The sequence below is a fragment of the Osmerus mordax genome, chromosome 14, assembly GCF_038355195.1.
Source record: "Osmerus mordax isolate fOsmMor3 chromosome 14, fOsmMor3.pri, whole genome shotgun sequence".
NCBI classification, from domain to species: domain Eukaryota; kingdom Metazoa; phylum Chordata; class Actinopteri; order Osmeriformes; family Osmeridae; genus Osmerus; species Osmerus mordax.
This window is the reverse complement of record NC_090063.1, coordinates 15,638,428-15,651,137: the sequence shown is the minus strand read 5'-3', so window position 1 is coordinate 15,651,137 and position 12,710 is coordinate 15,638,428. Positions and strand designations below refer to the sequence as shown.

Below are 12,710 nucleotides of genomic sequence, written 5' to 3'. Positions count from 1 at the left end.
GGCGTAGTGTGTTTTCCTTTTTGTCCTAAACTGATGTGAAGACCGGCGTGATAATGCTTGGAGACAAGCAGGGGAGCTATGGAAGCGTTGATCTGGATTAGAACTCGGTTATAGAAGTGAAGATCATACACGTCTGACCTCATTACATTACTCCGGATCAACTGCAAGCGACGCCGCACATGCTGTACCTCGGAAGCCAGAAACACAACATGTCTGCTTTATCAGCTGATATCCCGACCTTCCTAAGTAGTTATGTTTGAACCAGACTTAGTTAACGACGTATTTTATAATCCATCCCAACCCCATTTCTCCCAGAATACATGAAGTACAAATTCATTTAATAGGATTCTCACAGAAAATACAAGTTTTGGGTGCCCTCTGAACACATCATACGTGTGTCACACGTGTCACAGTTTGTCTCATAATAAAACAACGATCAGTAAATCCAACATGACATGACTAAACCAGACATGCCTAAGCTAAGACAATGTGTAAAACAAGTTTTGAACAAAATAATAGGCTCGATCACTCACAATCTAGTTCGGTCACTCACAATATTCAAACATCAAAGTACGATCTGATTGTCTCCGGACCGTAAATAAAAAATACATGTCAAATTAGGACCCGTTTGTGTTGACACAATCAATCCTACATCAATAACCACGAAGAGTTGTTTAGTTTGATCTGCATGTGTATTGCATTTGGCCACACACACAATAGTAAGAAAACAAGTGATCACAGTGAAAGGTAAAATATGAAAACCATCTTTAGATCAGTGTTATGGACTATGCTATATTGCTCAAACCTTCTACATTTACATTTAGTCATTTAGCAGACGCTCTTATCCAGAGCGACTTGCTTCTTATCCAGAGCGACTTACTTCTACTAACTAGACCTGGGTCAATTATCACTGTCGAATACTTGATTTATTCTACTCTGTCTAATGATACCAGTTCAATAAAAACCATCGGATCAGATGTGGAATATGAGGCAGGTGAAATACACCCTTGCACATGAACAAAAACGTTCAAGACAAGGATGTATATTGACCCCGACCTGCAATGTAGTGCACCTCACACATTCTCTCTGTCTCTCTCTCACACACACACACACACACAAACACACCGCCAAGCCTCCGGCTTATTTCACGTGAGGAATTTCTCCATGGACTCCAGTATCTCCGTGGAGCAGTTGAGAGTCTTCAGTCCCAGCAGCAGGTCCCCCTGGTGGGCATGTGGGCTGTGTTTCTCCCCGATAAACCCCCCCTCCGTCAGGTTGCACTCTGGCATGGAGTCGCCAGAGTCACGGAGCTCACAGTCCCTGGCCCAGTCCAGGCCTCGGCCGGGGGCGTGGGGCTTTAAGAGGTCCTGCTCCTCCTCCTTCTTATCCTCCTCCTCCTCTTTCCCCTGGCCGACCCCTCCCTGAGTCCCCTCCTCCTTCACCTCCACCTCCTTCACCTCCTTCACCTCCTTCACCTCCACCTCCTTCACCTCCTTCACCTCCACCTCCTTCACCTCCTTCACCTCCTCCTGCCACCTCAGGGCGGTCGCGTCCCCGGTCACAAGGAGAGGCAGGGCGGCCATGTTGACTGAGTCCGATGCCAGGTCAGGGTCGCAGCTGCTCAGCAACCGTCTCTCTGGGATGGGAGCCTGGAGGGGACACACAGTGTGAGATGACCCTAACCGAATGGGACATGCTCTTTTTTTGTCTTCCTCACCCTTTTTTGGAATCACAGACTGACTGTTTGAGTGTTCACGGGAGGGGAATCTCTTCTTTTATCTTACGTCTCCCTCAGTTTTGTTTACCTCCCTATCGTTTGTCTGTTTGTTTCTAAATAAAGGAGCCTTGAGGGAGAGTGAAATCTAAGCACCGGTCTCCTCTGTTTTCTGTTGCGTATAATCTTACTTGGGTATGTGTAGCTGTCCAACTCTAATACAGATCACAAGGTAACAAGTTCAAATCCCACTTCTCAAAGTTGCTTTGGATCAAAGATTTTGCTAAATGAACATGCTATTACTATTATTATTATAAGTAGTAGTACTGTTATCATTCTTATTATTAATAAGATGGAGCCAGTCAAGGAACCGTACCTCCTGGTAGTGGCCGGGCCTGGTCCTGGTCTGCAGGATGGCCTGTCGCTTGTCCTTCTCCCTCAGACCCCCTGAGGAGTGGCTGGTCCTCAGCACCTGGCCCTGCTTGTCCAGGGGGTCCAGCTCCACGTCGCTCCACACCTGCTGCGGCACCGCACACACACACGGCAGCAGGGGTTAAAGGTCAGATAGGCGTGAGGAGGGGGCACTACCTCAGAGGCTGTGTGGACGTCACCCGGTTATGGTCGTTTAGGACCGGTACAGGTACTTTGGGATTATTTGGTCAGTGCTCCTCTTGACAGTTTCCTAGCCTCCTATCTAAACCTATTATCAATAATCCAAATTTATAAGACTTTAGTCCTAATCCTATCTGAGGACCTCGTATTAGCAGTACAAACAGAGGGTTTGTAAGATGAATGTGTAAGATTGTGTGTGTGAGATGTGTGTGACACAAGTGTGTGGAGAGTGTGTGTAGGCATGCTGGCCTTCTGGGATCGTGGAGTTAGTTAAGAGGCCTGAGGTGTGTTTGGACGTTTTTGTCAAAGTCAGTCTCTGTGTTTCTCTCTCTCTCTACTCCCTTCCTCACTCTCTTCACCTCCCCTCTCCCTACTCCCTTCCTCACTCTCTTCACCTCCCCTCTCCCTACTCCCTTCCTCACTCTCTTCACCTCCTCTCTCCCTACTCCCTTCCTCACTCTCTTCACCTCCTCTCTCCCTACTCCCTTCCTCACTCTCTTCACCTCCCCTCTCCCTACTCCCTTCCTCACTCTCTTCACCTCCCCTCTCCCTACTCCCTTCCTCACTCTCTTCACCTCCCCTCTCCCTACTCCCTTCCTCACTCTCTTCACCTCCTCTCTCCCTACTCCCTTCCTCACTCTCTTCACCTCCCCTCTCCCTACTCCCTTCCTCACTCTCTTCACCTCCCCTCTCCGTCGCTCCTCTCAGGTCACCAGACACACATGCTGAACATGTCCGCTGGCACAGAGGAGGGAGGGGGGGAGTCTCATTCAGCTCTTCTCACAGTTGTGAGAAAGCCCAGAGCTGTCATGAGACCAAAACAATTGTTTCCCAGAAAAACATTTCCTGGAATCCTCTATTAGAAGTTCCTGGAAGGTTTCTTAAGAAGAGGCTGGGTGAACAAAACCAGGGTAGCCAGCTAGTGTTGGACCCTGTCTCAGGGTGCGACAAACAAAGGTACAACTATAATCAACCAATAATCATACGATTAAATATTTGCTACTGCTAAATGTCAAACCTGGACCTCAAACTATATCGGCCATTCATAGAAATGTGCGCATGGAGAGAGCAACCAAGATAGAGAGAGAGACATAGAGAGAGACAGAGAGAGACAGAGAGAGAGACAGAGAGATAGAGAGAGAGACATAGAGAGAGACAGAGAGAGACAGAGAAAGACATAGAGAGAGACAGATAGAGAGATAGAGAGAGAGACAGAGAGAGAGAGAGACAGAAATAGACAGAGAGAGAGACAGAGAGAGAGACATAGAGAGAGACAGATAGAGAGATAGAGAGAGAGACATAGAGAGAGACACAGAGAGACAGAGCCTCTTCTTCCCCACGTCAATGTGGAAAATTAGCATTTTTCTTTCAGAATCTCCCTCAGGTCTGCCCATACTAGCCCTCACAAGCCTCTCACAACCCCCGAGCACAAGAGTAACCAGCAGACAGCTGGGGGGGCCGTCACTGAAGGATGTCAATATCCCCCCCCCCCCCCCCCTCGCCTCCCTGGCCCCTCTCCCTTCATTGCCCCCACTCGCTCAGCCCCCCCGAACCCCTCCCGCCCTCTTGACTCACCGTGTCCCCCGTGGACATGGAGGAGACGCGGTGGAACTTGGTCTTGGAGCTGGAGGACTGTCTGCTGAGCATGGAGTCCCTGAAGGACGACTCGCTGTTGGACACGGAGATGCAGTCTTTCCTGGGGGGTAGGGCAAGGCAGTGCAGGCAGGGGACTCTCTCTGACAGGGTGTCTCTGACGGAGGAATGGATGGATTTATGAATACATAGGTAGGCAGACAGACAAACACACAGGGGATAGAATAAGACAGATATGTGTGTGTGTGTGTGTGTGATACGTGTTTGTGGCTCGAACGACTCACCTGTAGTTGGTGTGGATGATGGCGTAAATGAAGGGGTTGTAGATAGCTGACGCTTTGGCTATGACAGCTGGAACAGCCTTGGAATAGGGACTGAGGACACTGGCATATCTGGAACACACAAACATTCCACACAGTGCTAGTCGATGTGTGTGAGAAAGCGCCTGCATAAGTGTGTGTAAGCAAGCATGCGCGCGTGTCTAAGTGTGTGTGACTGTGCGTCTAATCGATGTTTGCAAGTGCGTGCATGGAGTGTGTGTAAGCGTGCATATGTGCGTTTCAAAGCGTGGGTGTAGAGTTCGAGCATGAGTGTGTGTGTGTGTCTGTGTGTGCTTGTGGAAGTCGATGGTCAGTCATGTGTTTCTGCCTCAGTCAGCAGGGTCTGTTTCCCTGGTGGGTCTGTGCGGGCTGTGTCGTGCTGGCTACAGGGCTCCCCAGTGACCCCTAGGTGTTGCACACTGAGCAGGAGGAATCACATGCTTGACGTTCCAGCTCTTCTCCGCCCGTCGCTTCCTATCCTCTCTCTCCGAACGAGACCAGGTCAACTCAGACCTCCCTTACCTCCCAGTTTTGTGTAATGTGGGGAGTCAGATGGCTGAGCGGTTAGGGAGTCGGGCTAGTAATCTGAAGGTTGCCAGTTCGATTCCCGGCCGTGTCAATTGACGTTGTGTCCTTGGGCAAGGCACTTCACCCTACTTGCCTCGGGGGAATGTCCCTGTACTTACTGTAAGTCGCTCTGGATAAGAGCGTCTGCTAAATGACTAAATGTAAATGTAATGTCGTAGCATTTAGCCTAAACAGATACCTGTAGCTTAGCATATCGCCCATCATATATTTATTTAGGAGGCACTTTTATAAAAAAATACAGATAGAGTGGGATTCGAACCTGAAACGTCTCGGACATTGGTAAATCATCGAGCTATAGCCCTCAATTAGATTTTGCGGGGTGTTGTCGTGTTTGACGGCTGCAGCATGGGTGAAACGTCAGAGCCCTTGGGGAGGGGGAACGTGGACCAGCGCGAGGTGAGGCCTTCCCTACCCGGCCCAGGCGATGAGGGTGACGCAGGCGTATGGGGACCAGGACAGGACGTAGACGATGATGACCACGGACGCTATCTTGGCCAGTTTCCACTCCGTTTTGATGGACTGCTGCTGGATCAGGGTGGACTTCCTCACATGGGAGCCCAGCTTCTCCATATCCCTGGAGGGGGGGGGGAACAGGCGGTGCCTGGGGGTGAGAGCAACTGGGCGTGTGTGTGTGGGTATCTGTGTGTGTATGTGTTTGTGTGTGTATGTGTGTATGTGTGTGTGTGTCTGTGTGTGTGTGTGGGGGGGGGTATCTGTGTGTGTGTATGTGTGTGTGTTTGTGTGTATGTGTGTGTGTGTATGTGTGTGTGTGTGTGTGTATGTGTGTATGTGTGTGTATGTGTGTGTGTGTGTGTATGTGTGTGTGTCTGTGTGTGTGTGTGTGTGGGGGGGGGTATATTTGTGTGTGAGGGTGTGTGTGTGTGTGTCTGTGTGTGTGTGTCTGTGTGCGTGTGTGTGTCTGTGTGTGTGTGTGTGTGCGTGTGCTCACCTGCTGGCGTTGCGGATAGCCAGGAACATGCAGAGGTAGCAGTAGAGGATGACTCCCAGGGGCAGGAAGAAGACGAAACAGCACAGCATGAGTGTGTAGCTCTTATTGGCTGGCGTGGAGGTCACATAGTCCCACGTGCATGATGTCATAAGGCCCTCGGGGATGTAGGAACCTGGAGGGCAGTCCGGCAGGAGGAGGAGGACCGTAAGTGTTTGTTGTGTGTGTGTGTGTGTGTGTGTGTGTGTGTGTGTGTGTGTGTGTGTGTGTGTGTGTGTGTGTGTGTGTGTGCGTGCGTGCGTGCGTGTGTGTGTGTGCATTTACACAAGTGTAAAGGGAGTCAGATAGCTGAGCGGTTAGGGAATCGGGCTAGTAATCAGAAGGTTGCCGGTTCGATACCCCACCAGGCAAAATGACGTTGTGTCCTTGGGCAAGGCACTTCACCCTACTTGCCTCGGGGGGAATGTCCCTCTACTTACTGTAAGTCGCTCTGGATAAGAGCGTCTGCTAAATGACTAAATGTAAATGTAAGTGTGTGTGCGAGGGAAGAACCGAGGGATGGAGGTAAGAACCGAGGGAAGAGAAGGGTGAACTCACTCCAGCCCAGCAGAGGCGCCAGGCTCCAGGCCAGAGAGTAGAGCCACACCAGCAGGATGATGAGGAGGGTTCGCCGCCTGGACGTCCAGCGAATGGCCTGCAAGGGCTTGGTGATGACGATGTAGCGGTCGATGGAGATGGCTAGCAGGTTGATCATGGATGTTATCCCAAACAAGGCCCCACAGAAGGCGTACATCTTACAGCCTGAAGAGAAATAAATTCACTGTTAATCCGGTCATGCCAACTGATGTTGTGTCCTTGGGCAAGGCACTTCACCCTATTTGCCTTGGGGGAATGTCCCTGTACTTACTGTAAGTCGCTCTGGATAAGAGCGTCTGCTAAATGACTAAATGTAAATGTCTAAATGTAATCCAGAAAGCAGCCATTTTTTAATCGGTGTAAAAATATATTCAATAAAATGTAGGAGGAATAAAATCAGAGGAGGAAAAATAAGTCAATATCAGAGGAAAAACATTGTAATAAACATTTATATAATTTCTATATAATAATATCAAATCTTAACGGATTTTTTTTTAATGATCCTTTCTGACCAGAGATTGCATTTTTAGTTTCATTGTAGGACCCTAAAAATGATTTAGTGAACATAAAAAAATATCATGAAGGTCAGAGCTACCTGTCTCCCCGAACGCCCATTCTTTGTACAGACAGTTGACGAAGAAGATGGGTGACTGCGTGATGGCCATGAGGAAGTCGCTCACAGCCAGGTTCATGATGAAGTAGTTGGGCGGTGTCCGTAGCTTCTTGTCACTGAAACAGAGAACAAGGGCTCGGGTTTCTGAACGACAGGACCCCTCACTGAACTGCACCTTCTGAGGTTTCTATTTCTAGTTTTCTATGTCTTTTTTTTTTACTCTATTGAATTTTATTGATAGACTTATCTAAGGAAATAGGTTGGTGGGTTGTTTGTGCCGATCTGGGGGCAGCTGCGATTGTGACGCCCTCTGTGACATTGCTTGTTAAAAGAAAAACGCTATAAAACTGACATTTTGATTTCATCTGACCTAGACTCAGACAGGAATCCTTGGTTCTGCAACGATGCTCCAGCATGTGTCAGCTGTCAGTAGAGTTACCAGCACTGCCGACACCACTATTATTTTGATTACTGACCACCCATTAATCCTGCAGGAACACAATTCACCATAAGTGATCCTCCGCCAGCTACCTTCCCCCATATCCCACAAATCCATCAACCCATCTAGAAATGCTTCTGTATTCCAGGAACTCAATACACTTGCCCGAAACCCATTTATGAGGTTTATCAATGCTTACATACTGTATATTGAGATACAACTGCAAGCGGCAGTTAAGTCTACATTTCATGTTGTGGAAAGCATCGAGGGCTCTTCTTCGAGTGCAGTGCAGACACAGTTACTGCATGGCCTGGTTCTCTGGTCATGTTACTGCATGGCCTGGTTCTCTGGTCATGTAATTGTAATTCCAGAGTGTTGTTGACATGGTTGTCAGAGGCACTGAGCAGAGCAGCGCCCTTATAGATCCATCATTATGGACACATGTAACAGATGAAACCGACTGTTGTGTCTCACAAATAGTGAGATGTCGCTCTATACAAAAAAAAAAAAAAAAAAAACGCTTCAACGGTTATTCCAGGCATCATTCCAAGGTCTTCGCTGCACATCACTATGGGGTGGAGAAGAGGTGGGGGGAGTGAGTGTGTGTGTGTGTGTGTGTGCGTGTTGAGGAGGGGTGGTAGACAGATTGTACAGTCCCGTTCTCACTCGGTCCCTCCCCTGCTCGCTGACCCGACATCCAGCGTGAAGGTCACACGAGATTCTCAACCAATCAATGTTGATAATGTATTCGGGCCCAGCGTGAGACAGTCGATAGGCGGTTTGTGGATCATGGTGCCATGTTCCCATTTTGCCCGCGGGGGCATACACATACTGAGTCATGAAACAAACCTAGGGAGTCAGGTGGCTGAACGGTGAGGGAATCGGGCTAGTAATCCGTTGCCAGTTCGCTTCCCGGTCATGCCAACTGACGTTGTGTCCTTGGGCAAGGCACTTCACCCTACTTGCCTCGGGGGAATGTCCATGTACTTACTGTAAATCGCTCTGGATTAGAGCGTCTGCTAAATGACAAAATGTAATGTAAATGTAAACCTCAGTGCCGTTCCTAGAGAAGCCCGACGAGCAACGTTTCTAGGAAACCAGGATTGAAACTCGTACGAGAGAAAGTGAACTCACACCGTACAACGCTGTTATGGTTTTATCCCTCAGCGCCTCAAGTCGCGTGCTGAAATCCTTCCATCACGACCAGTAGACGCCTGCAGCTCAGCTGACTAAATCCTACGCTGTTAAATCAACTTGCCGCTGGTTAACTCCTTCTCGGGATAAAGCATTTCCCTCAAGGCTCCTTAAATAATGACAGGTTTAAATGCAGGCCTTGTAATTCTGAACTTGATAGTACTGCGCGGAATGTTACACTCTAGAGGTCCACGGCGCCCTTTGATGTTGCTCACGTGTAACGCTTTCCGCAATCTGTATCAGTGAGCACTGCACGGTCGCTGACTTTCGCCAGACACTTTGATCTAAAACGCCAAACATTTTCAACACTGCAAAACGGACAAATCCCAAACACACAAAGAATGTGATGCACACGCAGGCGCACCCGAGCATTCAGTAAACGCACACACTCGCACACACATACCGTGAAAGCACACACTCGCACACACAGACTGTAAAAGCACACACTCACACACGCGCTGTATAAGCACTCGCTCACACATATACAGCCTACTGTACACACCCACGCGCCCAGTGCAGGCCCATTCTACTTGTTACTCTCTCAGGGTACATTTAGTGCACGTTCCAATTAAGGTCAAAGACTCAATGACTTTATATCATTACGTAACACCTGTGTTGCCAGTGACATAAACAGTAATACAATGATGTAATTAGCTTAGATAGACAGTGCTACATTGTACAGCTTCCTCGGAGGACAATTAATGTTTTATATTGCTTCGAGGTAAAATAGAAAGCAATCTTTTGGAGGAAAAAATCATAAAAAGAAAACATTAAAAAAATCATACATCACCGAAGATATATTGTGAATGACTGCGTGCTCTATTGCGCGCGGTAGGCTATAGCTGCGCCGCCGTTATGATCAAGATTTCTGACGGGCAGAGCTCATACAATTACATGAGCTGTTCAGTCAAGAAAAACGAATACAGCAACTCACGCTGTTCTGTGTGTCGTTCCCTGCTCTGAGCTAAAACATTCAGATGTTCCTGTTGCCTCTGTGTTCTGGGGAGGGATGAGTAACGAGGGTAGGTGGAGGGAGGAGAGAACAGGAGGGAGGAGAAGGAGGAGAGGAGAATGGAGGAGAAGAAGGAGATTAGAGGAGAGGGGAGGAGAGGGAGGAGAGGTGAAGGGAGGAGAGGAGAATGGAGGAGAGGAGAGGAAGGAGATGAGAGGCGAGGGAGGAGAGGGAGGAGAGGTGAAGGGAGGAGAAGGGAGGAGAGGAGAAGGGAGGAGAGTTGAAGGGAGGAGAGGAGAAGGGAGGAGAGGTGAAGGGAGGAGAGGAAAGGAGAGGAGAGGGAGGAGACGCGAGGATAGCAACAAGAGTCATGTAGCAGCAACATCACTACAAACTCCTCCTAATGTACAAAGCATGTCATGGACCCAGAGGAATCTCTTCCCATTGCTGGACTGACTCCGGCAAACCTGGCAACCCCCCACCCACCCATCCCTCCCATCCCCCCTTCTGAGTCCCCGGGATGGACACACAGGCACACCCTCATTTCAGGACATCGCAGGCCGAACACGTCCCAGAGCGACACCTCATGGCTCAGCTCTAAAGTGCTGCATGTCACTGGGTTGAATCAGATCACTGGCCATCCAAGCCACACACACAGGCTCAGTACAGATGTGAAGAAAAAAAAAACACACAGAGATGAGCCCCATAACCGTGAGTGGCACTCAAGAACTAACACCGCCGCTCGCCCCCCCCTCCACGTTTAACTCCTCCTAGAACCGTGTCACCTTCTGCTCGCATACAGGAGAGGAAGGGAGGGGAGAGAAGAGGGGTGAGGAGGGAGGGGAGGGGAGGGGAGGGGAGAGGAGAGGAGAGGAGAGGAGAGGAGAGGAGAGGAGAGGAGAGGAGAGGAGAGGAGAGGAGAGGAAAGGAGAGGAGAGAGGAGAGGAGAGGAGAGGAGAGAGAGGAGGGGAGGGGACAGGAGAGGGGAGAGGAGGGGAGGGGAGAGGAGAGGGGGGAGAGGAGAGGGGAGAGGAGGGGAGGGGAGAGGAGAGGGGAGAGGAGGGGAGAAGAAGAGGGGAGGGGAGGGGAGGGGAGGGGAGGGGAGGGGAGGGGAGGGGAGGGGAGAGGAGAGGAGAGGGGAGGGGAGGGGAGGGGGAGAGGAGAGGAGAGGAGAGGAGAGGAGAGGAGAGGAGAGGAGAGGAGAGGAGAGGAGAGAGAGAGAGGAGGGGAGAGGAGAGGAGAGGAGAGGAGAGGGGAGAGGAGGGGAGGGGAGAAGAAGAGGAGATGAGGGTAGAGGAGAGCTGTAACCGTGAGTGGCACTCATAGCCCTCCATACCCCCCACCCTCCCCCTAAAGGTAATCTCTAGAACCCTGTCAACGTTCAGTTACTTACACATACAGAATAGTGGGCTACAAGGTGACGCAAAACTAAAATGCCACAGCGCTGCTTGGCCAAGCACGTCCCATCTCCCTGACCGAGCAGCGAGCCTTCTGTCCTGTCAGCCAGCATTAGCAGCTAGCTGTGTCGCTCGCAGCGGCAACGAAAATAAGACTTGAGTGTCAGGAGCAGCGCTGTGTCATGGCAGATAAACGTCAACGGCACACCAGCAGTCTTTACACGGCCCAATCGGACGCAAGGAAGCAAAGCGCTGTCACCCGGCGAGCGGGCGAGGTTCCTGTTCCCTCGGCTGGCTGGTGACGATGGAGGAGAGCCACGGCTTATGGAGGAGGACTTGCGAAGGCCTCGGGGGAAACTTGTTCTGTTAGACCCCATGGGTGTTCCTCCCCTCCCCCCCCTCCCTACCTCCCACCCTTTCTAATCCCTCCCTCATGCCTTTTCTCTCTTCCCTCCATTCGTCCTCCCTTCCCACACCCACCCCCTCCCTCCCTCATCCCTCCCTCCATCCCTCCTGTCTTCACTCCCTTCCCACACACCCACCCCCTCTTTTCCTCCATCCCTGGCCCTCCCATTCCCCTTCTCTCTCCCTCCCCCAATCCCCCCACTCCCTCCCTCTGACCTACCAGAAGAAGGCGTACATGACCAGGACGTTGCCACCGACGCCCAGCGCCCCGATCACCAGAACGAAAAAGGCCACGATGTAGTGGGCCTGGTCCGGAACGTCCACCTTCCGGAAGAATCCTCGATCCATGTTGTCCATGTCAGCTGTGGTCATGCAACAACACACAGAAACCAGCCTGTCAGCTACAGAATTATACCAGCCTCTCAAACACAACATTATACCAGCTTGTCAACTATAGGATTCTACAAGCCTGTCAAGTATAGAATTATACCAGCCTGTCAACTACATAATTATACCAGCCTACCAACTATAGAATGATACAAGCCTGTCAGCTATAGAATTATATAGGACAGCATACAGAAACCACTGGGTTTACACAGAGAAAACCAGCCTGTGAGCTATAGAATAATATAAGACTGCACAGAAAGGGAAGCACCCAATCAGAATTCAGGAATTAGGAACCGAAGGCCTTCGGACATTCTGCTCTCCACTCCAACATCTCACTCACATCCTCCACCCCTCTTAACACAAGCTGTCATCTGTCAGGTTTCAGTTTATCTCTCTCTCTTTTTGTCTGTCTCTCTATCTTGCTAGAAAAGATTAACATTTGTTGTGTTGGTGAACTCTTATCTGGTGTTGTTTGGATCATTAATGTTACATTTATGTTTTTATTCATTTTGATTTATCCAAGGTTTTATCCTTCTATCCTCAACACTTTTAAACCTTTAGCTCATGTTTATCTCATAACTAAAGATTCTTTGTCTTGCTCAGTTTTTCATAATTTAGCAAAAGAAAATATAGTTATGCTATACACGTTCATAGTTATTTCACACCTCTGTTGCATGGATGACGGTATGGAATATGAAGTATGTTACATTATGCTCTTCTCGGCTGGTGTTTGCGGTTTCTGTGAAGATATAAGCCTCTGTATCACAGAGCTATAAGACGTTTTCATGTAGTCCACTTAGTCACGACATTTTCTTCAGTTTCAGCCTCTCCAGAGAATGAAGAGCTTTCTATGATTAGTGAACTCGGTAGAAATTGAGAAAGAGGTACATTTTCTGTTTTATTGTTTGTGCGGA

At 49.5% G+C, this 12,710-nt stretch overlaps 1 protein-coding gene across 1 annotated transcript; it reads right to left on the bottom strand.

Annotated features, from left to right (window-relative positions):
* Positions 1–1,621: 1,621 nt before the first annotated feature.
* opn4xa (opsin 4xa) lies at positions 1,622–11,766 on the bottom strand. Its single transcript, XM_067250166.1, has 9 exons — positions 11,630–11,766; positions 7,005–7,138; positions 6,371–6,574; positions 5,777–5,948; positions 5,240–5,401; positions 4,204–4,311; positions 3,902–4,076; positions 2,086–2,231; positions 1,622–1,649 (listed from the first exon to the last, which is right to left on the bottom strand). The coding sequence occupies exons 1-9, from the start codon at positions 11,764–11,766 to the stop codon at positions 1,622–1,624; spliced, it is 1,266 nt and encodes a 421-aa protein (XP_067106267.1).
* Between the last annotated feature and the right edge of the window lie 944 nt (positions 11,767–12,710).

Excerpts from the sequence above, each read along its gene's own strand:
- opn4xa (XM_067250166.1), bottom strand. The coding sequence starts at position 11,766 with ATGGACAACATGGATCGAGGATTCTTCCGGAAGGTGGACGTTCCGGAC. Across the intron at positions 5,949-6,370 it reads GGCGCCTCTGCTGGGCTGGA|GTTCCTACATCCCCGAGGGC; the intron begins GTGAGTTCACCC and ends ACTGCCCTCCAG. Across the intron at positions 5,402-5,776 it reads GCTATCCGCAACGCCAGCAG|GGATATGGAGAAGCTGGGCT; the intron begins GTGAGCACACGC and ends CCCCCCCTCCAG.